This window comes from Symphalangus syndactylus, chromosome 18 (genome assembly GCF_028878055.3).
Source record: "Symphalangus syndactylus isolate Jambi chromosome 18, NHGRI_mSymSyn1-v2.1_pri, whole genome shotgun sequence".
NCBI lineage: Eukaryota > Metazoa > Chordata > Mammalia > Primates > Hylobatidae > Symphalangus > Symphalangus syndactylus.
This window is the reverse complement of record NC_072440.2, coordinates 28,587,715-28,613,260: the sequence shown is the minus strand read 5'-3', so window position 1 is coordinate 28,613,260 and position 25,546 is coordinate 28,587,715. Positions and strand designations below refer to the sequence as shown.

The following is a 25,546-nucleotide window of genomic DNA, read 5'->3' as shown; positions in this document are numbered from 1 at the left end:
AAATCTTTGCATCATGGCTGTTCATATTAAAGCAGGAATACAAGTAACATCTTAAATGAAAATGCTTATTTAGTAATCTTATCACAGAATTGTAGAGTAAAATTTTTGATCTGTAAGATACCTCAGATCAGCTGCTCTAATTATCTCACTTTACAAATGAACAAATTGAGGGTCCACTGAAGTAGTCTTAATTTTTGTAAAACAGGAAATCGTTAGTCGTTGAATTTTTAAAATGGATTTTAGGAGAATATATGCTTTTAATATTGTTTCACCTCATGTTGTGGTTTATTAAAACTCTTCATCTTGTAGCCTTTATGGTAAAAACAATATACTATATTTCCTGTAAACAAAGTCATGCCATTTAAAATAATTATATGGCTGAATTATTAACAGGTAATTTAAGGCAAGTTTATTGCTTAAAGAAGTTAAATATCTGGCTTCATTTATTTCATGGCAGTTTTTAACTTTTAAGAGAATTTAAAAGTATTTTTGTTTGTTTTGTTTTGAGACGGAGTCTCGCAATTGAAATTGTTGTAATTGAAAATGGAAAGTAGTTTTTAAATGATGACATACAAGGTTTTATAGTGCTGTGTGATGACCTGAATGGAGTTTGTGTGCAGAGAAACTGCTCTTTTTGCCTCTGCATGTGCTTCACTCTTGAAGATTTCAGTGCCAGTCAGAGTTTGGGAACATCATACTAACTAGAACAAGCTTGGGATATATTATTTTTTACTAAGACAGGTAAAACAATGGTGTTACAATAACATTCTGTTCAACACGCCAGCTCTTCATTTTATAGCCCTTTGAGAGGGGTGTAATACTGAAGAATGATTCAAAGTCCTTAGTTTTTTCACTTGTTTAATGGGGTGAATAATACCTGCCTCATGAAGTCGTAAGGATTAAGTGCAGTGCCACTTGGAAAGCACTTAGCAATGTTTAATAAGTCATAAGCATTTCGAAGGTGTTAACTGTTGCTAATATTGTTGGTGTTGATGCCAACTGGTAAAGCCATCAGTTATGTTCTACTAGTATTAAGTAGCTTTTTGAAAATTTGTAAATACTATCTATGGATTAAACTTATTTTAAGAAAACTCTTTTTAAATGTTTTTGGAGGTAGTTTTTTGCTTTTAAGTTCAGAGGCAAATGAAAAACATGATATAAATTTACAGCAGTTATATTTGTTACATGAAGATGATCTTATATATTCTTTGTCCACTTAATTTTTCAATATTTTTTTTTGACACTGGAGGAAAATGATTTCAAAAATTTTTTTTTTTGTTTTTGAGACAGAGTCTCACGCTGTCGCCTAGGCTGGAGTGTAGTGGCATGATCTTGGCTTCTCTGCCTGCAGCCTCTGCCTTCTGAGTTCAAGTGATTCTCCTGCCTCCGCCTCCCAAGTAGCTGGGATTACAGGCACTGCCACACCACCATGCCTGACTAATCTGGGGGTTTTTAGTAGGTACGGGGTTTCACCATGTTGGCCAGTCTGGTCTCGAACTCCTGGCCTCCCAAAGTGCTGGGATTACAGGCATGAACCACCACGCCCAGCCTTAAAAAAAAAACCAACAACAAAATTTTAATAGGATATTTTTAATGACTAATACTTCCAGCCTTATGATGATGATTATATCAGGAAACAATAAAGCTTGAGCACAGTGGCCATATATATAAACGAAATTAACTCTTAAATCAGTGGTTCTCAACCATTGGCAATTTTAACCCCCAGAAAACATTTGACATTATCTGGAAACATTTTTGGTTAACACAACTTGGAGGGGTGCTGCTGGCATCTGTGGCTGATGATGCTACTTAATATCTTAAAATGCATAGGACAGCACCCTGCAACAAATAATTGTCAGTATGTCAAGATTGAAAAACCCTGAGCTATAAATCATAGAGCTAATCTTTTGTTAATCATTTATAATTATTTTAACTGGTTATAGCAAGTTTGAATGTCAATCAACTTTTGAATATAAATATTTTTAAAACTATTATCGGCACATTTTGAAATTAAGACTACTTCAAAACTCACTACTATTACTATTTTATTACAGATGAACCCACAAGATCATTGAGTGGTCTCATCTTGAAGAATAATGTGAAAGCACACTTTCAGAACTTCCCAAATGGTGTAACAGACTTTATTAAAAGTGAATGTTTAAATAATATTGGTGACTCCTCTCCTCTGATTAGAGCCACTGTTGGTAAGTTATATTACAACAGTTTTGCTTACTTTGTTTGTAACTGGGTCATTTTTAGAGATGACAGATTATTTCCTTAGGAATTTTTATCTGTTTCATGTTAAATTGTGATGGGGAAACTTTCATTGCCTTTAAATGCTTTTGAAATGGTGTAATCATGGTAAAAAGCTCTCTCATCCAGTGAAACCAGTGACCCTGGATAAGAGGAGAGCCTAATCAAACTTAGCCTAATCAGAGTTGGTTAAAATGGGGCATCAACAAGTGATATTAATTTGTGGACACTGCTTTTTCTTGAGCATGCAGATTAGAGTTCTGTTTTGTGTTTTTTTTTGTTTTGTTTTGTTTTGTTTTTTGAAACAGTCTCTATTGCCCAGGCTGGAGTACAGTGGCACAATCTTGACTCACTGCAACCTCCGCCTCCTGGATTCAAGCGATTCTGCTGCCTCAGCCTCCCGAGTAGCTGTGATTATAGGCACCCACCACCATGCCTGGCTAATTTTTGTACTTTTTAGTGGAGACAGGGTTTCCCCATGTTGGCCAGGCTGGTCTAGAACTCCTGACCTCAGGTGATCCGCCTGCCTCAGCCTCCCAAAGTGCTGAGATTACAGGCCTGAGCCATGGCGCCTGGCTTGGAGTTCCTATTTTCTGCCTAGCATAATGCATAATTTCTTGTTTCACTTTTACATGTAAAGAAATACTTTTTAATTGTTTATGAAAAACCCAAGTGTTTATAGGTTTCTAGATTTTTACATTTTCTCCCTTGTTTTTAAATATTTGCCTTGTCAGTAATTCAGCAGCAACTTTTTAGTCTTTTCAGAGCGTTCAGCGTATTTTCAGGGGCAGTACAACTTTCTGTTAGCTTATGTAATACTGAATAACATGCTTAATTATAGTAACTCGTATAAATATTTGGAAACACACACAACTGGCTATTGGTTAACACCATTTGCCAACCAATGGAAGCAGTAATAAACAGCCATACTGAAGAGGAGCCTACTAATGGGCAGCCTTTAGTATACCGTGGGCTTAAGCAGCTAACTTCTACAAGGACCTGGAAAAAGCTTCTGTTAATCTACCCAAGCTGGTTAAATGAAAGTCCATTAAATGAGTCACATGCTTTCATTAAGAGTTCCTGGCTGGGCACGGTGGCTCACGCCTTTAATCCCAGCGCTTTGGGAGGCCGAGGCGGATGGATCACCTGAGGTCAGGAGTTCGAGACCAGCCTGACATGGTGAAACCCGGTCTCTACTAAAAATACAAAAAAATTAGCCAGGTGTGGTGGCGTGTGCTTGTAATCCCAGCTACTTGGGAGACTGAGGCAGAAAAATCGCTTGAACCCGGGAGGTGGAGGTTGCAGTGAGCCGAGATCATGCCATTGCACTCCAGCCTGGGTGACGAGTGAAAATCTGTCTCAAAAAAAAAAAAAAAAAGAGTTCCTATTTTGTCTTGTTGTGGGTTTGAAAAATATTCACCTCTTAGTTACAAAGCATTGGCTGTATGACCTCCCTCCAGATATTCTTGTATTAAACAGTGCCATCATTGACACTGATTATAAATTTAATGGGTAGAGGACATTCGTGGTTTGAGAAAAAGGACTCCCTAGATTACTTGAATGTACTCTTATATACCTTAAGGCTTTACCTACTCTTGACACTGTTAAAAAGAATGGTGAGTGTGTGCCAGCCTTTTCCATTTCAGATCCAGGAGAGAAATCCCCGTACATAAATGGAATGGGATTTAGAAGGAAGGTGGGTTTCCTCTGAGTGTTGGCAACTCAGCTGAAAGGAAAGGAGAGGATATAGAAACCAGATATGAGATTGTTTCTTCCTAAACTGTATTTTATTATAAACCTATCTTTAAGTGCCATTTGGTTCAAACTACAATACTTTGTGTCTTTAAATTTGAAAGGTTAGAAGTAATAGTACTAGGGAGAGAAGAATTGGTTTTATCTCCCAATGAATACTTTCACCTTCCATAAGGTTTTTGAACATGTTTAGGAGCTGACTTTATCTTGGGAATTATTTAAGCACTTAGGTATCATCTGACTTATTTTAAGACAGAGATTGGTGAAATTGACTTATGTAGGCATTTTTATTTCTTGCTGTGTATTAGTAGAATATGAAAGGAAGGTCTTTCATTTTAGTTTTTTATGTTAAGTAGATATTTAAGTATTCTAATTGTGAGGGACCACTGCAGTTTTCAGTATAGAAACAGCTTTTATTTAGTTGGTTTACTACAGATGAAGGAGCTTCAAACATAACTGCAGTGTATTTTCAAATGACACGATGTCTGGGATTTGATAAAAAAGCAATTAGGAATGTGAGGGTGGTTGTGGGTAGAAGTATGGATGAAACAAGATTGACCATGTATTAATGATTGCTGAAGCTAGTTAATGGATACCTTTAGTTCATTATATTTTTCTGTTTTTATGTATGTATGTGAAATTTTCTATTTTAAAAAGTCTGTAATATTAACTAGATAAAACAGCTATGAGCTTGAAATAAGTTAGCTAAAAATGAGTTCATTTTTGTCCCTCCTCCCTTCACACCCACCTCCACCCCACTTTTTGATATGTATTAGTGAAGGTGGTGGAAAGTATGATTGACGAGATTCTTCCCAAAGAGGGGAGAAATTATTTTGGGGGCACAGCATTAAGACTCTAAAGTATTGGCCGGGTGCGGTGGCTCATGCCTGTAATCCCAGCACTTTGGGAGACCGAGGCAGGTGGATCACGACGTCAGGAGATCGAAACCATCCCAGCTAACGTGGTGAAACCCTGTCTCTACTACAAATACAAAAAATTAGCCGGGTGTGGTGGTGGGCACCTGTAGTCCTAGCTACTCGGGAGGCTGTGGCAAGAGAATGGCGTGAACCTGGGAGGCAGAGCTCGCACTGAGCCAAGATCGCGCCACTGCACTCCAACCTGGATGACAGAGTGAGACTCCGTCTCAAAAAAAAAAAAAAAAAAGACTCTAAAGTACTTTATAATTTTGTTGTTGTTTTGTTTGTTTTGCTTCAGGAAAATTGATGAGTTATTTAAACACATTGGTGCTTTCCAACAAATCTGGGAAGTTTTTTTTTTTTTTTAATCACCCAAATTGCCTAATCTTAGTTTACATGAGAAAAAGATTTAAAACACTTCTGGGAACATATTTTGTAAGTGAAATAATTTTTTGGAGTTTCTGAAAATCATCTCTAAGAATTGGCAACAGACTCTTCATCACTTATTAACCTTTACAGAAAATTCTTGGTATATATATAGTAGTGCAAGTACTCTGACTCTGCATTATCAGTTGATGTAGGACTCTGTTCCTCTAGACCAGAGTTTCCAACCTCAGCACGTGACATTTTGGACTGGATAATTCTTTGTTGTTGGGCTATTTTGTCTGTGCACTACAGGATGTTAATCAGCACACCTGACCTCTACCCACTGGATACCAGCAGCAGCCACATACCCTGCTGTAGCAACCAAAAATGTCTCCAGACCATGCCACGTGTTGGGGTCGGAGAGTGCCTGACTGAGCTCCTTAAGGGCAAGGACCATGTGTTATTTTTGTATTTCTTAGCATCTATTAATAATATTTACAATACTTAAATATTTTAATTAAAAGACTACTGATTATAAAAATAGACTAGCAGCTTTGGCTTTTAAAATTTTTATTAACCTTAACAATACATGTTGGGAATCTTATCAAGGAAGTATTTGGAAGGGACCACATCTTAATGACTGTGAGGTAATTCATCAGATGAAGTAAAGATGTTTCTCTTGTTTAGAGAGTATACAGTTTGTTTGTAATTTTATTATTTCAATGAATATTCTTTTGTATATGTTTGTACACTTACAGGAAAATTTGTATAGGATTAATTTGTGTATTTGGCATTATTGGGTCAAAGTGTGTTTAAACATTTTTAAGATTTTAATAGGTGTTGCCATGCCCACTGATTTCATTCCCATACTTGTTATAAATACTGAGAAGTATGTGTCACTTCCCACTTTTTGCAGCTATGCTAGGTATTAGATACTTCTTCATGCTTAGGTGAGATTATGGGTCCAGATAAGTTTGTTAGTCCATCAACATTCTTTAGTGTTCTGTTAACAGAAGTAATGAATGTGAGCAGTTTGTTAGTACCAAGTTGTAGATTGGGTTTAATTTTTGTTGTTTATTGCTTGTTTGTAGTCTTTTTTAAGTTATGCTTGGTTTTTTTAGACAGATCCAGATCTTTCTCATTCCCTTATTTCTTTTATATTTTAACTTTAGGAAAGACTAATTTGCAGGAAGAATCAGATCTTGCTGATTTTGGATCTTAATGGAAGGCTATTTTATTGTAAGGGCTATATCTTGAAAATACTATCAGTACATTAATTCTTACTATACAATTTAATTTTTTTGTGTGTGGAGAATAAATTTGCCAGCAGCTTTACTTTCTAGATTCTTTTTTAGTTCTTTATCATTGAGAGCAACCTTCTCAAAACTAAAGCCAGAAAATTTATACACATGGTGTTATTTGTTGTTCAGTAAATTACTAGATGCCAGGCATGTTCTATATATCCAATTGAATTTTCAAAATAACCCTATGAAGAATTTTCATTTTTGTACACTCATATTTTACAGCTTAGAATGCATATATATTTGCCTATTGTCAGAGTTTCTACTCTTCTGGCACTAAAAGATCCATAATCACTAAGCATATTATATCACTAATATGTTTACTAAGGCAGAAAAAAATATTAACACAAAACCTTTCTGTTGTCCTTGTGTTTGTATTAACACAAAACTTTCCTTACATTTGTGTGTATTTGCATAATTCATTGACTATCACAACTCTACTGCATAACAAGTTGAGATAATCCATTCAGTCAGAACAACATGATCAGTGAGCACGGGCCACCCAGCCTCCAAGATCGCCTTTCTGGCGACTCATTCTTGATCAAGTAAGTGGGAACTGTTGTAGGAGTATGTAGCCTGCCTACATGAGTGAGAGTGTTGTAAGCAGTGAAACATACAGGATTATTCTCAAGTGATACTCATCTACTTAAGTTTTTCCTACCATGGTCCTTGGCTCTGGTTCCAGATTAAGTCAGGGGGCTATTTTTAGCATCTTAATGTGTCTTCTGTTTGAACCTAACAGACTCATAAATTCGTCACCCAGTGTTAAGTGCTGCTAACATTTTGGCCTATTTTCTTTCTACTCTTTTGTATGGATAAATTAGAATTTTTTTTTTTTTTTGAGACAGAGTTTCGCTCTTGTTGCCCAGACTGGAGTGCAGTGGCATGATCTTGGCTGACCGCAACCTCCGCCTCCCAGGTTCAAGCGATTCTCCTGCCTCAGCCTCCTGAGTAGCTGAGATTATAGGCATGCACCACCATGCCCGGCTAATTATGTATTTTTAGTAGAGATGGGGTTTCTCCATGTTTGGTCAGGCTGGTCTTGAACTCCCAACCTCATGTGATCCACCCGCCTCAGCCTGCCAAAGTGCTGGGATTACAGGTGTGAGCCACTGTGCCCAGCCATTAGAATTAATTTTAATTGGTGGAGCTATTCTTGGTATTATGGCAGAAAAAGAAGTTGGATTCTTATACTTGGTAAATTTAACTCAAAAAACCTTAGAGGGTGAAATGTTGAAAAACAGTATTAAAAACAGATCTGGTTTATGTGAGATTTTTTTTCCACAAGGTACGCAATGGTGATATGGGTGTTGTTGGTGAGTGTTACTAATTTTTTGAGACAAGGTCTCACTCTGCCCAGGCATGAGTGTGGTCTCATAGTCATGGCTCACTGCAGCGTCGACGTCCTTGACTCAGGTGATCCTCTCACTTCAGCCTCCTGAATAGCTGGGATCACAGGCGCGTACCATCACGCCCAGCTGATTTTCTTGTATTTTTAGTAGAGATAGGGTTTCACCATGTTGCCCAGGCCAGTCTGGAATTCCTGGGCTCAAGATATCTGCCCACCTCGGCCTCCCAGAATGCTGGGATTACAGCATGAGCCACCATGCCTGGCCAAATGTTATTATTTACATAAAATGTGTTTATGCACACAGTTGCTCACATGGCAATACCTGCCATAATGCTGTTGGATTTCCTAAAGAAGTGTGTTTTTGTTCAAGGTATTTTGATCACAACTATAGCCTCCAAGGGAGAATTGCAGAATTGGCCTGACCTCTTACCAAAACTCTGTAGCCTGTTGGATTCTGAAGATTATAATACCTGTGAGGTAAGGATATTTGTTTCATACATAATTGGGTTTTTTCTGTTTTTCTTGTCATGTTGTGTATTAGCAGCTTTTGGGAAAAATATTTCCTCTGAAACATACAGCTTCTCAAAACTTAGAAACCTAAAGTTACCTTTGTGTTATATTACATTTGTAAATCATTTATTTTTCTATAAAAACCGTTACATTGTAAACCTCTTTTACTATATTTCACACAAGGACATATCTTGCTTTTCTGTTCTAAAATTGTTCTTGGATGTATATGTATGTAATAAACAGTTTTTGTCAAGCTTAATCAGTTAAAGATAGAATGAAATTTACCAAATTCCTGGACCATGAGTACTTTCTTAGCTTCTCTAAATTGTTTTTATGCCTCTTATGTGAGATATCTAAGGGATGCTGAACTTGTGTTTTTTGTTGTTGTTTTTTTTTTTAAGACAGGGTCTCACCCTGTCGCCCAGGCTGGAGTGCAGTGGCACCATCATAGCTCACCTCAACCTCCTGGGCTCAAACAATCCTCCTACATCAGCCTCCCAGGTAGTGGGGACTACAGGCGTGTGCTACCATGCTAGACTAATTTTTTCTTTTCTTTTGGTAGAGATGGGGTCTCGCTGTTGTTCAGGCTGACCCTGAACTCTTGAGCTCAAGCAGTCCTCCAGCCTCAGCCTCCCAAAGTGCTGGGATTACAGGCATGAGCCACTGCACTTCACTAAACTTGTCTTCGTTTTTTTTTGTTTGTTTGTTTCAAACAGGGTCTCACTCTGTTGCCCAGGCTGAAGTGCAGTGGCGCAATCTCGGCTCAGTGCAACCTCTGCCTCCCAGAATCAAGTGATTCTCCCACCTTAGCCTCCCGAGTAGCTGGGATTACAGGCATGAGCCACCACACCCGCCTAATTTTTTGTATTTTTAGTAGAAACAGAGTTTCACCATGTCGGACAGGCTGGTCTTGAACCTCTGGCCTCAAATGATCCACCTGTCTCAGCCTCCCAAAGTGTTAGGATTACAGGTGTGAGGCACTGTGCCAGACCATTGTCTTAGTTTTAATCATACATTAACTCTGACCTGTGGGTTTTTTTTGTTTTGTTTTCGTTTTGTTTTGTTTTGTTTTTGCCACTGATTAGATCACTAGCATCCTTTTCGTTTGGGGAGAGAGGATGATTTCTCATGGTTAGTGGATACTTAAGTATTTCTTTAATTAACAGGCTTCAGATTTGGGTAGAAATCTATTTTTTGTGGAAACCATATTTGGTGTTTTGACTCTATAAAGCAGTGACTCCTCTACCTCTCAAAGAGCGGAGGTTGAAGGCAGGGCAGGCACAGGAATAACCTGTCAACAACAAAAAAAACCCCACAGGAATAACCTAACCTAAAAGGGAAAAAAAAAAACAATCGGGCATGGTGGCTCACACCTATAATCCCAAGGCCTAGGTGGGTGGATTCCGTGAGTTCAAGACCAGCCTGGGCAATGTGGTAAAACCCTATTAGAAGAAATTGGCCAGGTGTGGTGATGTGTGCCTGTGGTCCCAGCTACTCAGGAGGCTGTGGTGGCCCACACCTGTAATCCCAGCACTTTGGGAGGCTGAGGCAGGTGGATCATTTGAGGTCAGGAGTTTGAGAGACCAGCCTGGCCAACATGGTGAAACCCCATCTCTACTGAAATAAAAAATTATCCAGGCATGGTGTCGAATGCCTGTAATCTCAGCTACTTGGGAGGCTGAGGCAGGAGAATCACTTGAACCCAGGAGGCGGAGATTGCACTGGGCTGAGATTGCACCACTGCACCCCAGCCATCTCAAAACAAAACAAAACAAAAAAGCTTTGGAAATACACTGATAAGATTATAGATTACAGATAAGCTAAATAATAAGTCATCATGTGACAGTTGATTGCATCTAAATAGTGCTTTGGTGTGATGGTAATAACATAAAAGAAGATCAAAATTTTAAGCAAGTGCTTTCCAAGAATAAAAAATTTAAGCTGCAGTAATTGTGAAATTGTTGAGGTAGTGTACTATATAGAAGTCATACTGTAAATAAACAATATTCTCATCCATCTGAACTAAAGATAGTGGTTTTCCAAATGTTGGTATGGAGTGATAGTTAAATGTTTGTTCTTATTTGAAATTTTTAATTGCCACGTGGGTAACAAGTTCACATTTAATTTGATGTAATAGGCTTTCAGAAGTAAAGCTTTAAAAAAAAAACCTTAATAATTAAATATGACTATTTTAGCATGACAATTAAAATTCCTGATATTTAATGCATATTAAATTGAAGACTGAAATTTAATATATTGATTAAATTTTAGGCTTAAAAATATTTTCAGATTTAATATTTTTAAGATATTATAAAATCTAAAAGGATGTTGGGTAATTTCCTTAAAGGATTTTACCTTCTGTTGGACACTTTAAAACTGTACTATGGAGAATAAGCATCAAGTTGCTGCTGATGGCATTATATAATATAAACAGTGAAGTAGGTGGGTGGGTAACTAGTAGGTTACATGTTATGTACAAAGGCTCTGGATTATCCCCTTTAGTATTAAAATGGTTATAGGAAAATGGTTGCCAATTTGCATTGCCTGCCCTTGCAACAGATTTTGTCACGAGTTACCCAGTGAATACTTTTATATGTAAGTAACTTTTTTTTTCTATATGTAAGTAACTTTTTTTTTTCTTTTTTTGAGACAGAGTTTCGCTCTGTCACCCAGGCTACAGTGGTGCCATCTCGGCCCACTGTACCCTCTGCCTCCCAGGTTCAAGTGATTCTCATGCCTCAGCCTCCAGAGTAGCTGGGATTACAGGCATGCACCACCACGCCCAGCTAATTTTTTTGTTTTTAGTAGAGATGGGGTTTCACCATGTTGGCTAGGCTGGTCTCGAACTCCTGACCTCAGGTAATCCACCTGCCTTGGCCTCCCAAAGTGCTGGGATTGCAGGCGTGAGCCACGTCTGGCCTAAGTAACTTTTTAGGGGTATTAATGACCTCTCTGTGCTTCAAAAAGAAAAGTATTACAGTGGTTACTCTTCTATGTAAATGTAGAGTTTTATATTTAATTTAAACAAACTGGTATTTAATTCCGGCCAACCAAAATATCCTCCACTTCTAAGTCATTTAATGCTAAAACTAAAATATACCCTTGTATTTTAACTGAGATTTTTACATACTCAATGATGTAATAATTTGTTTTAAAATTGAATATTAGAGCCAGCATGGTAGCCCACACCTGTAATCCCAGCACTTTGGGAGGCTGAGGCCGGCAGACCAGCTGAGGTCAGGAGTTGAGACCAGCCTGGCCAACATGGTGAAACCCCATCTCTACTAAAAATACAAAACTTAGCTGGGCACAATGGCAGGCACCTGTAATCCCAGCTACTCGGGAGGCTGAGGCAGGAGAGTCACTTGAACCCGGGAGGCAGAAGTTGCAGTGACCCAAGATTGTGTTACTGCGCTCCAGCCTGGGCGACAGATCGACTCCGTCTCAAAAAAGAAAAAAAAAAAAAAAAATTGAATGATTAAATTTATGGATTTTAGAAGGCATTTATGAGGGCTGAGAACATTAGTCCATACAAATTAATCAGCATTCTTCAGTTTGTTTTCAAATGGCTTCATTTTTAACAAATTCTAATAATTTAAATGTGTCTCTTACAGGGAGCATTTGGTGCCCTTCAGAAGATTTGTGAAGATTCTGCTGAGATTTTAGATAGTGATGTTTTAGATCGTCCTCTCAACATCATGATTCCCAAATTTTTACAGTTCTTCAAGCATAGTAGTCCAAAAATAAGGTACTTATATTGCCAGTACTAATTGATTAACTCTGATATAAACCTGACCATTATCTTAGTTTTCATTACCTAATGTTTTTGACATTAGCAAAAGATATTGGATGTTCCAGAGAGGTGAACTTACTTAATTGAAATTGACTACTTCAGTAACAAAACCTGTGAAATGTTGACTCTTTGTGAGGAAATTTTTGTTAAACATGATAAAGGTTTTGTGCCTTTTACAGTGGTTAATTATATTCATGATAGTTAACAGGCATCTTCTAACTTCCTTTATTTAAGGCCAGGATTAGTTGTGGGTTGTTTTTTTTTTTTTTTTTTTTTAAGCTTTGATTTTAGAATTGGGATACATGTGCAGGTTTGTTAAAAATGCATATTGCGTGATGCTGGGGTTTCAGAGTACAAACGAATCCATCACCTAGGTGGTAAGCGTAGTACCCATTAGCTGGTTTGGCCCTCTCCCTCCCCCTTCTTGTATTCCCCAGTGTCTGTTGTTCCCATCTTTATGTGGTTGTGTACCAAATGTTTAGCTCCCACTTATAAGTGAGAACATGCAGGTATTTGGTTTTCCATTATTACAACATTATAATAATGTTGTTATTTCTGGCATAGTTGATAGGAGTTAACGTTTCCAGGAAGTTTCCCCCTTTTAACATTTTAACTAAGATAATGAAAATGTGGTAATACACCTACTTCACTTTTTGTGACTGATTCTCAGTAATTAAAAAAACAGCTGGGACTGGTGGCTCATGCCCGTAATCCTAACACTTTGGGAGGCCCAGGTGGGTGGATCGCTTGAGTTCAGGAGTTCAAGACCAGCCTGGGCAACATGATGAGACCCCATCTGTACAAAAAATATAAAAATTAGCTGGGCATGGTGTCACACACCTGTGGTCCCAGCTACTTGGAGGGCGGAGGTGAGAGGATTGCTTAAGCCCAGAAGGAGGAGGTTGCAGTGGACTGAGATCGTACCACTGCACTCCAGCCTGGGTGACAGAACGAGACCTTGTCTCAAAAAAGAAAAACAGAAAAAATCCAAAAACTATATTTCTGGTAATTGATAACACCATTGCTGGATATTAAATATTAATAAATATTTTTTCACGATTTTTATTTTGTAGATGGTCATTTGATTAAAATATTAGGTAAAGTTGAGCAATTCAGAAATATTTCACCTAAAATCACAGCGCTTTGGGAGGCTGAGGCAGGAGGATTGCTTGAGGGCAGGAGGATTGCTTGAGGCCAGGAGTTAGAGATCAGCCTGGGCAACATAGCAAGACCCTTTCTCTACAAAAAATAAGTTTAAAAAATTAGCCGAGTGTAGTGATGTGTGTGCCTATAGTCTAGCTACTCTGGAGGCTCAAGCAGGAGAATCACTTGAACCCAGGAATTCAAGGCTGCAGTGAGCTACTGTGCTCTAGCCTGAGTGATGGAATAAGACCCTGTCTGGAAAAAAATTCCATTCCATGAGTGTTGATTAATACTCATTTGAGATTCTGTTGTACATACTTTTAGCATTTTTCTTTTTAATGTATATTTGGGTAAATAACTATCTGCTATAAATATATAATAAATGTATCATCCATCTTTAATATGATGTCATTCTACATTATTTAATACCTTATTAATATAGTTTAACTGGCATTTGCTATGTACTCTTAAGCGTTCTCTCTCAACATAACTGTTGGACTTCAAGAATATAAAATTAGAGTATAGGAAACTATATTACCTAGTTCTATAAGCAATGACTAAACAATTTAAAAATAAGAACCATTTTATCAGACTTTTGAAGTACTCAGAATTGAATTATTCTTAGTTGATAACATTCTCATCATGGCCTACTTGTATTTAGCCTTTAGTTATATATTTTTTTTTTTTTTTTTGAGACGGAGTCTTGCTTTTTCACCCAGGCTGGAGTGCAGTGGCGCGATCTCGGCTCACTGCAAGCTCCGCCTCCTGGGTTCACGCCATTCTCCTGCCTCAGCCTCTCCCAGTAGCTGGGACTACAGGCGCCCGCCACCACGCCCGGCTAATTTTTTGTGTTTTTAGTAGAGACGGGGTTTCACCGTGGTCTCGATCTCCTGACCTCGTGATCCGCCCGCCTCGGCCTCCCAAAGTGCTGGGATTACAAGCGTGAGCCACCGCGCCCGGCCTATATTATTTTTAATAACATAAGCAATCAGATCCACCACCTGAAACAAAATGAAGACCTTGACAACAGTCTACATCTAAATCCCAATTTCATATTTCCCTTACATTTCTTGATAGATAATTTCATTGCATGCATATGCAAAGGGTGATACATATCTTAGTTTTTAGCATTGTAAGAACTGCACAGTACTGAATGTAGACGTAGGCAACTTTAATGTTACGTTGCATTCATCTGTACTGAATCACTATAGCTCATTTTGACTCCTCTGTAATACTCCATTGCATGACAATTAGCATATTTTTTAAGTGTTGCCGATAAAATAGATATTTGGTGTTTCATTATGGTCTTGATAATACTCTGCTATCATTAATGATGTTGAAAATCTTGTATGTTTATTGCCTTTATCTTGTTCTTGTCTCTTCCTTTTTTCTACTAGGTTATTTGTACTCCGTTGATTTACAGGAATTCTCATCCTTTATCAGTTATTTGTGTAGAGAGTATCTTAATCCCTTTTTGTCTTTACTAAGAGTTTAAAATATTAAGGGCTTTTTGACATTTAAGAGCTTAATATGGCCGGGCGCGGTGGCTCACACCTGTAATCCCAGCACTTTGGGAGGCCAACGCAGGTGGATCACGAGGTCAGGAGATCGAGACCATCCTTGCTAACATGGTGAAACCCCACCTCTACTAAAAATACAAAAAATTAGCCGGGCATAGTGGCAGGCGCCTGTAGTCCCAGCAACTCGGAAGGCTGAGGCAGGAGAATGGCATGAACCCGGGAGGCGGAGCTTGCAGTGAGCTGAGATTGTGCCACTGCACTCCAGCCTGGAAGACAGAGCAAGATTCCATCTCAGAAAAAAAAGAGCTTAATGTATCAGGCATTTGTGGGTGTGTTACGAGATAGATAAACATTCTGTCTTTTCCATTTAGGTAACTTTTCTTGCTGTCACTATGAAGTCCCTTTTCCCCATCATTTTAAAATGTCACCTCTGTTATATGCTTAGTTATATGCGTGCATAGGTGTATTAATGGGCCCTTTATTTTATTCCATTGCTGTTTCAAGGCTAAAGCTTCAAATTGAATTCTGATATATCTTAGAGCAAAAATTGGAGTGTTTTGAGGCTTTTTTCTTTTTTTAACAAGTTGCAGTTACTTGAAGTTTAGGCTGGGTGCAGTGGATCACCTGACGTCAGGGGTTCAAGACTAGCCTGGCCAACATGGTGAAACCCTGTGGCTACTAAAAATACAAAAAATTAGCTGGACGTGGTGGCGGGCGCTTGTAATTGTAGCTATTCGGGAGGCTGAGGCATGAGAATCACTTGAACGCGGGAGGTGGAGGTTGCAGTGAGCCGAGATCGTGCCATTGCAACTCCAGCATGGGCAACAAGAGCAAAACTCTGTCTCAAAATAAAAAAAGTTTATAACATATTGCAATGAATTTCTACACAGCAAGGAAAGAGTTGTACAAACAGCTCAAACTATATTAAGATAATTTTTCCATATTTTTATTGTGTTCTGGCTTATCTCAACTTGAAAAAAATTTTGGGTAATGTTACTCCTATTTATAAGGTAAATTTATATTCTGTCCCAGAATGGAATGAAAATAAGGCCTACAGTTTTACAACATATAAATTTGGCAGAACTTTTAAAATAATAAATGGCAGGGCATAGTGGCTCACGCCTGTAATCCCAGCACTTTGGGAGGCTGAGGCAAGTGGATCACCTGAGGTCAGGAGTTGGAGACCAGCCTGGCCAACATGGCAAAACCCTATCTCTATTAAAAATACAAAAGTTAGCCTGGCATGGTGGCATGCACCTGTAATCCCAGTTACTCGGGAGGCTGAGGCAGGAGAATCACTTGAACCCAGGAGGCGGAGGTTGCAGTGAGCCGACATTGCACGACTGCACTCCCTTCCGGGTGACAGAGTGAGGCTCCATCTCAAAAAAATAAATAAAAACAGTTTTACTTTATAAAAATATGAGTTGAAGAAAGGCTAAAAATCAGAATTTGACCTGGAATATGCAGACTTTCAGGATGAGAAATTAGAATTGAAAATATACATGACTTAGCAGAATTACTCTGAGCTTACTAAATACCTCAGATGTTTCTAGGGGGAATATTTTCTAATAATCTATAAGGAAGAGATCATATTGGAAAAAAATTCATTCTTCACAAACAAATGCCATTTATTTAGTATCAGATCTAATTAACAAATTGATGTTGATTATGAATATGTGACATGAGTAATTACTCTGCCTTTGTTATTGCCTTTGATTACCAGAAATCAATACAAGGAAGTTTTATTTTTATATACACAGATATCCATAGCATTCCAAGTTTATCATCTGTATTTCTGGGCTAGATCTGATTCCTTTTATTGGGAAATGATATTTAGAGCTTACAGTAGGACAGTAGGAATGCCTTTTCTCTTCCTTATAAATTCTAGAATTGTCAAGTTTTATGAAAAGCCTTGTTGGAATTTACATTGGAATAACATTAAATTTGTAGATCAACTTAGGAGAAATTGTCATTTTCACAATACTAATTGCTTTTTTTTTTTTTGAGACAGAGTTTCGCTCTTGTCTCCCAGACTGGAGTGCAATGGCATTATCCCTGCTCACTGCAACCTCCACCTCCCAGGTTCAAGCGATTCTCCTGCCTCAGCCTCCCAAGTAGCTGGGATTACAGGCGCATGCCATCACTCCCAGCTAATTTTTTTATTTTTAGTAGAGATGGGGTTTCACCATGTTGGCCAGCCTGGTCTTGAACTCCTGACCTCAGGTGATCCGCCCGCCATAGCCTCCCAGAGTGCTGGGATTATAGGCATGAGCCACCATGCCCGGCCAATTGCTTGTTTTTAATAAAGTTTTATACTTTTCTTTTTAGAGGCTTTGAACATATTATATTAAATGTATTCCCAGGCACTTGGTCTTATGATACTATTGTAAATGGTAGCATTTAAGTTACACTTTCTAGTTTTTTTCTTCATTGCTGATGTATAGAAACTATATTAAACTTCTAAAGAAAGCATATCAAACTTTTTAAATTTAAAATGTAAATCCTAACTGTTCCCAAGTTTCTAAAAATTGTTTGGGGAGGCTAGTAGTAGGTGCCTCTGGAGGTTGGGGATAGGAGAGATTTCTGCCTTTAAATTTTGCCTCACATGCACACAAAAAAAATGCAAGTTAAAATATTTTTGTTGTTGATTTAAAGGCCCTTTAAAAGACTTTATTGTATTTTTTTTCCATTTGTTTACTATGCCAAGTACTTAACATATGTATTAGCTCATGTAGTTTAATCCCCCCAACAGATGAATGAATTGTAGGTTGTTGTTGTTGTTTTTGAGACAGAGTTTTTTGGGTTTGTTTTTTTTTTTGAGACCGAGTCTCACTCCATCGCCCAGGCTGGAGTACAGTGGCGTGATCTCGGCTCTCTGCAACCTCCACTGCCCGGATTCAAGCGATTCTCCTGCCTCCTGCTTCAGCCTCCCAAGTAGCTGGGATTACAGGCATGCATCACCAGGCCTGGCTAATTTTTGTATTTTTAGTAGAGGCGGGGTTTCAGTGTTGGCCAGGCTGGTCTAGAACTCCTGACCTAAGTGATCTGCCTGCCTCGGCTTCCCAAAGTGCTAGGATTACAGGCGTGAGCCACTGCGCCCAGCCAGTAGTAGTTTTATAGAATGAGAAAAACAGACTTTAAAGCATTGGCAGCTTACCCTGTGTTGCACATTTAAGTGGTTGAGCTCCCCATAGTATGCTTTTTTCACTTAATGTTATCTTAGTAAATGTTTATGTGCTTTGCTGTAACTGCAGAACCAAAAATCAACTGTTTTTGGCACAGTGGTTAAGACAAAGAAAGGTTTTCATGGGGTTATATTTCAGAAGAGGAGACAGGACAGATAATGAATAAGTAATATGATTTCATACAGTGATAAGTACAATGGAAAAATAACGAGATCAGGGATAGACAGTGATTCAAAGATACTTTATATAAATGGCTCTCTGTAAAGGAAACATTTGTGCAAAGACTGAACAAAGTAAGGAAGTGAGTCTGAAAGGTGGTGAAGAATGTTTAAGACAGAACAGCAAGTGAGAAGTCTCTGGAATTAGGAATCAGCCTTTTAGAGTGACAAAAGAAAGAAACTTTGGGCTGTAGCAGCATAATGGGAATTGAAGTTAGGGGGTAAGGGAGGAGCCACAGTATAAAGGAATGTCTAGGCAAGTAGTCAGCAAATTATGTCCCATGGAGCCAAATTTAGCCCATGACCTGCAAGGTAAGGATGATTTTTAAATTTAAGAGGTTGTAATTAAGAGGGAAAAAAATGACAACAAAGGTCTTCATGTGGCCCACGAAGCTTAAAATATTTACTGTTTGACCTTTTGTAGAAAAAGTAGATTGTTTTATTGCAGCAATCTGAATGAGAGTATAGTGTGGTCTGTGTGTGTCAAACAGGCTGTAGTGGGGTTTGGCACAATGGAAGTCAGGAAACCAAGTACAGCCTATTTCATTAACCCTAGTAAGGGATCAGAGATCATGGCTTGGATGAGAGAAGTGAAAGCAGTGAGAAATGATTAGATTAAGAGTAAATTTTTAAAGGTGGTGCCAATAAGAACTGCTGACCAGAACACATGGACTATTCTCCATTTTTAGTTTCAAAAGGAATGTTTACCTATCATTTTTAAATCTGTAGGTATCTTAAAAAAAAAAAAAATTTGCCCCTCCCCAGCCTCCACTCTTTAGGGGTATGCACTATTAAAAATTTGCACATGTCCTTTCTAACATTTTTCAGTTGCTTAGAAATACATATTGCTCTGCAACTTGCATTTTGCACTTAATATATCATTCAAATTCTTTCCTTGTTGATACAGAAGTTTGACTTATTCTTTTTAGTGGGTATATTGATAGACATACCGTAATATTTTTATGGAGGAATGTTTTTACCAATTTTCTATAGATAGAACAAAGTTACAATCAGCATATGTTAAATTTTAAACTTTGTTTCTAGGTCTCACGCTGTTGCGTGTGTCAATCAGTTTATCATCAGTAGGACTCAAGCTCTGATGTTGCACATTGATTCTTTTATTGAGGTAAGACTTGTTCTTGTCTCCCTCCCCACCCCCAACTGTTTTTTTGAGAAGGTTAGGTGATGCTAACTGCGTGTAGTTTTGCTTTAAAACAAGAATCATTTATAATTCTAAACCCAATATTTAATTAAATGATTTCTGATAGTATTAAAACTGGATATGAGATAGACTAACTTTTGTTAGCTGAGAAAGCACTTTTACTAATTTTTCTACTTGTATCATTCTACAAACACTGGTTTTGGTGGCGGGGGATGTTTAGTATCTTGACTACTTCAAAAAATTTTTCCTTCAATATACTGTTCAAATGGCCTATGGAAACCAAGTCCCTCAGCTCATGCAGCTTTTGAAATGCGAAAAATTGGTGAGGTTAGATTAAGTTGATTTGGTAGAATCTGAAGGCACAGACTACAAGGACAGTATTTTCCATTGGTTTCCATTGTAAAATTAGAGGCATCAGGAATAATAGACTCTTAAAGGTATTTTGAACTTTCTGATAAAAGCGGAAAGAAAGCATAATTTTCTGGCCAGGAACCATAAGCACCACAATTTCTTTTCAAAATCTCTGCCACTTGATAACAATTAAAAGGATTGTTAAAGTTCCTTAAACACCTTCACTTTTATTTTCATGAAATGGAATTTTAGAAGTCCCTTAGAAGTCAGACTGCTGATACTACTGTTGGGAAATTATAAGGAAGAGTGGGGGCGGGTTATGTTACTTTTTTTCTCATCACTTAAATTGACCAGCTTCTTTCTGAGCATCTTTTACCAATAGACTAAGAGTAGTAGCCATAAAGATCTTTTAGCCATTTACAAGTTAAAACCAAAATGTGTCTTAAATAGTTTTACTGACTACTACCTGCTATGGAACAGATACTGTGTTTGATACTAGGGATACTTAAATTTTATGCCTGCAAGGTGTTTTCTTTCAGTCTAGCCTAGAGGTGGTATAATGTAGTGGATAATACTAGAGGTCTGGAGTAGACTATTGGTGTTCAAATCCCAGCTTCTCAGTTTAGTAGCTTTTAACCTTAGATGCTTTATTTAACTGATGTTTTCTTTATATCATCTGTAAAATGAGTCAATAATTGACCTACCTTGTTGGATTGTTATAAACCTAGTTGATATAAGTAAGTTGGAACAATGCCTGCCACAGAGTAAGCAAGCACTTCATGTTAGCTATTAAAGTATTAATAGTAGTATTTCTGTTGCAATTATATCCTGGTGTTTTCTTTTGGTATTACTCTTTCACAGTTAAATAAAGGGGACAGTGATAGACAAACCAGCACCTTATAAGGAAATATAATCTAAAATAAATGAAATTGAATTATCTCTGAAAATAAAAATTTCATAGGACTGTACTCAGCAAGTGAGGCAGAAACATTTTCTAACATTTTAAAATATTTTGCTTTACTATTAAATATGTTAATATTTGTTTACTACTTGATAGTACTACAGGATTTAGCCAGTTCTCCACCCTACAAAAACAGTAAACCTCTAGAGGAAGTGCCTCTAACATATAGTAGGCCCTCAATAGCAGTTTGCCAAGTGAATAAGTAAACTAATTTTCTTCACTTGCCATTGTTTTCATGGTATGTCTGCTAAGTCTAACATATTAATGAAAAGTTTATTGGTTACCAGTACGTGGCTATAATGTATAACCTTGGCAAAACTGGGTATTCATTGACAGTAGTAACAAAACTGACAAATGCAAGATGATGGCATTGGATATCCCCACCCCCAACCCAGTTGCTGTTCTCTAGAGTAAATTAATGAAATCTTCTAATAAAATTTAATGGAGGAGGTACTGTTAATGGCAATGCCTGCTGAGAAAACAGTGCTCTTTTCTATGTAAAATACAATTAAAGCAGGAACTACGTAGTTTTGAGTGTCAAATGTGGAAGCAGGACTTGGGGAAATCAACATTTTAAAAATGCTGCAATAGTACTTCACACAGTGTCCCATTTGATCATTGAATTTCTCCTCTTTCTTGTAATGAGATTTTAGGTTCATTTTGTAGAGATTTCTGTGATTTCCCGGAAAAAGACAGTGGGACACATTGGATGTTACTTACTTTTTAAATGCTTGTTTTACTGCTTTTAATACATGTATGTGTAAATAAAGTAAGACTTTATGTGTGACATGAGGAAGGCTTCATTGGTTTTCCTCTCACATCCCCACTCTGAGAGATGTCTTTTTCTTCTAGTGGAAGCTTGTTGGTATAGGGAAATGAGTGTGTGAACTCTGATTCCATGAAAGCCAGATTCAGATCTTCTGCTGGTTTTCAAGTTACTTAACTTCTATTAATTTCTTTCCTTATTTGTAAAATTGAATAATAACATCTTAGAGTTTTGAAGATTAAACAAAATAGTCTATTATCCATTCAGACATTGCTTTTTACCTTGCAGACAGGAACAGCATAATACGTATTACTAATTTTATTGAACATCACTTTAGGGTTAAGTTAGAAAATCAGTATATATTAATATTTGTCGATTATGAATCTGTATCACCTTTTTATAAATCTTGAATCTATTACCACTTCTCACCTTAAAAATCAGGGTTGGTAGGGAATAGTCTTTTGTCTCTGCTTCTGGGTGAGCAAACAAATGCTCCTATGTCCTAATGACATGGTTTCTTAAAAACTAAAAATTTCCTCAAAGTACAATTGATTGTACTCTATCAGAAAAGAATAGCTCTTCATCTTTCATCAAAATCATAATCTTTGTCAGTTATCATTTCACATTTAATTCTTATAATCTAATATTGTAGGCCAATTCAGTCAGTTTTTGGTACCTTCGCAGGGTTTCTTTAAATGTCACCAACTTGCAGATTACTTGTAACTTGTGTGTAAGCCTTTCTAAAACTAGAAAAAATTATTTCTTGTGCAACAGAATCTCTTTGCATTAGCTGGTGATGAAGAACCAGAGGTACGGAAAAATGTGTGCCGAGCACTTGTGATGTTGCTCGAAGTTCGAATGGATCGCCTGCTTCCTCACATGCATAATATAGTTGAGGTAACACTGGCTAAAATAAAGGCTCTTTCATCATCTTTCCCCTAAGAGAAATACTAGATAGAAAATACAACATACCGGATGGGAAGGGGACTATAAAATAATTAGGATTGTCTTAAAATTATAAGTTATCTTTGTGGGGAGTTTTGTATTTCTGGGTATAGTTGTACATACTGTATAACTTTGGAAGTGTTTTAAGTAGTATGTTATCTAGAGCCTCCTTTTCACTTCCAAAGTTCCATATGGTAGAGAGAAGGGAGGATCTTTTTTAAAGGATGCAGTCTAAGATCTGTTAAAAGGCTAGCATTCATGGTATGCAGCAACTCCTGTTTTAAAACTTTACACATGGCTGCATAAGGTAGGCCTGTTTTTTCTTTGAAAAGTCAGGCAGGACTGATTGAAAGTTTAGTGTTAACTAAAGTGAAGAAATTTTATCAGTTGCTTGGTCACAGCTGGGGAGCCTAATTTATAATGTTACAGTTCTTCCACAATACTCAGTAGCAAAGGAGTAGGACATGATGTAGCATGTAATAGGGGTTGGCCTATGACACTGTTGTATGGGCATATTTTGTTAGGTGAGATGTTTCAGTCCATAAGAGGATGTGTACAATCTATTAGTTGACAGTTCTACCCTCAGGTACGTTGTGAAATCACATGAGTGAATTTGCCTTGGTGTGTTCAGAGGACATGAGAAATCTATTTTGTTGAGAATTACAAATTATATTCACACTAAGAGATGTCACTACTACTTCCCAAATTAAAAATTATCTTTATAATTTCAGTATGTATATGTCACTTTAAATATGTGAAAGTCTATATACAAGAGACAGCTTGAGTAGTTGTAGAGTCTTCATTTTAAGAAATATATAATGAGTTCTTAATTTTTTATGTTTCTAAGAAGGCTTAATATTTGATTAACATTCACATTTCAAAAAAATCAGTATCATAAAAAAACTACACAGAAATAGATAATATATTCACTGAACACTTTTCATTGAGTAACAGTTTAAATCAGTGTTTCTTAAATTTAACTGTATTTTATAGTCACCTAGGAAACTTTAAAAATTCAAATGCTGGCCAGGCGCGGTGGCTCACACGTGTAATCCCAACACTTTGGGAGGCCGAGGCGGGCAGATCACGAGGTCAGGAGATCGAGACCATCCTGGCTAACACAGTGAAACCCCGTCTCTACTAAAAATACAAAAAAATTAGCCAGGCGTGGTGGCGGGCGCCTGTAGTCCCATCTACTCGGGAGGCTGAGGCAGGAGAATGGCATGAACCCAGGAGGCGGAGCTTGCAGTGAGCCGAGATTGCGCCACTGCACTCCAGTCTGGGCGACAGAGTGAGACTCTATCTCAAAAAAAAAAAATTAAAATGCCTAGGTTGAAAACCATAAGGTCAAAAGCTTGCGTGATTATAGGACTGAATTGATATTGTGTGATTTAAACTGACTAATATTAAGGATCTTGTGTTTCCAGTACATGCTACAGAGGACTCAAGATCAAGATGAAAATGTGGCTTTAGAAGCCTGTGAATTTTGGCTAACTTTAGCTGAACAGCCAATATGCAAAGATGTGCTTGTAAGGCATCTTCCTAAGTAAGTGTTCTCTCTTATAAATGCTGCCTTGTTCGTTAATTTCTTAAGTGATTCTTCATTTTCATATTTTTATAAAATTCATTCTTTTGCCATCAGGGAGTGAGATTCTAAAGAAGCCAGACTTAATTTTATTGTCGGTAAAGAGATTTTTCAAAAAGCAATTGCCTATTTTAAAAAAATTATGTGAGTATGGTTTCTTCTAAATTGTAATTGATTTTGGATAAGTTACAGCACAGTATTTTTGTGGGGGTTTTTTTGGTTTTTTTTTTTTTTTTTTTTTTTTGGTTTTGTTTTTAAAAAACAATCCTTGTTATTTAACCACAGACTTGTGAAGTTTTGTTTTTTTCCAAAAAATAATTTCCCACTAGTTGTGATGAAACAAAATTTAGTTAATGTTAAGCCCATTTTTCTAAAAGTAAAGTAATATAAGCTCATGAGAGAAAACTAAATTGCAGAAAATTTTATATTTTCCGCATTTTCACCACCCTGAGTAATCACTGGTAGTATTTTTTATGTCATCTTCTAATGTTCTTTTCTGTGAAAGTACCGTATACTAAATAGCATGTATTCAGGGTGGTTGAGAAGGAATTTGATTTAATAATATATAATACATTAACATGACATCTCGCCTATAGTTAGTGCTTAAAATTTTAAATATACTATTTAACGGTTTGTTCTTTTCAGTTATTGTATGCTGTGTGCTGTCCTCCATGTCATTAGTCTTTAAAACTTCAGTGGAGGTATGCTATTCTATCATGGTATACATAACCTTATTTACATAATTGACGATTATATATGGGTACACTATAGAGAGAAAGAGAGAGACTGTTCTCTGCCATTGAATATTTAGGTTGTTTTGGCTTTTTTTCCCCCTCATAAATAATCCTGGGGTGAATATCTTTCTTTGTCAATAAAAGGTTGTTTCTTTTTGTTATAATTACTAGGAGTGATTTTTTTCCTCAGAGTCAAAGTATATGAGCATTTTAATGTTTTTTCACAATATTCCAAATAGTTCTCTAGGAAATTTATAGAACTGTATACCTCACTGTGTGTCTGTTCCATCACAACTTTGCCAGCCATGAATTTTAATTTCTCAAATCTTAGCCATCTGGATAAGCAAAAAAACAAAACAAAACAAAAAGTTTTTAATACGTCTTAATAGCAAAGGGTTTTTTTTTTCCGGATGTTTATGGTACTTGAATGTTCCTATTTTCATATGGTCAATTGAGTTTTTTCTTTTCATCAAGAAAGCAACAATTCCAGTCAGTTTATTTGGAGGGTAAAGTTAAGCAAGGTGCATCATACTTGCTTGACCTTGCCCTCCAAATACACTGACTGGATTTTTTTCTCTTTAGGAAATCTATTAATTGTTCTTCCTTTTCTCTTTACTTTGTAATACCACTTTAATGATACGTTTGTGTTTCTGTGGGGTCATATAATTCTAAAAGTCATAGATACTAATTTTTATAAAAATGCAGAGATTTTCTTTTTTTCTTCAAGAGCAGA

General features: G+C 37.1%; 1 protein-coding gene across 13 annotated transcripts in view; it reads left to right on the top strand.

Moving 5' to 3' along the window:
- Nucleotides 1-25,546, top strand: part of TNPO1 (transportin 1) — a 149,016-nt gene that overhangs the window by 88,316 nt on the left and 35,154 nt on the right. For 10 of the 13 annotated variants that reach the window (XR_008652610.2, XM_055253775.2, XM_055253774.2 and 7 more), the window contains exons 4-9: nucleotides 2,055-2,204; nucleotides 8,311-8,417; nucleotides 12,065-12,198; nucleotides 19,354-19,435; nucleotides 22,324-22,446; nucleotides 23,922-24,040. Coding sequence is in view for 12 of the 13 variants with exons in the window: in XM_055253775.2 (XP_055109750.1) it covers nucleotides 2,055-2,204; nucleotides 8,311-8,417; nucleotides 12,065-12,198; nucleotides 19,354-19,435; nucleotides 22,324-22,446; nucleotides 23,922-24,040 (715 nt within the window). In the remaining variant the exon portion in view is untranslated. The remainder of the gene's footprint in view (nucleotides 1-2,054; nucleotides 2,205-8,310; nucleotides 8,418-12,064; nucleotides 12,199-19,353; nucleotides 19,436-22,323; nucleotides 22,447-23,921; nucleotides 24,041-25,546) is intronic. The other 3 variants (XM_055253778.2, XM_063623170.1, XM_063623167.1) reach the window with 2 other exon arrangements.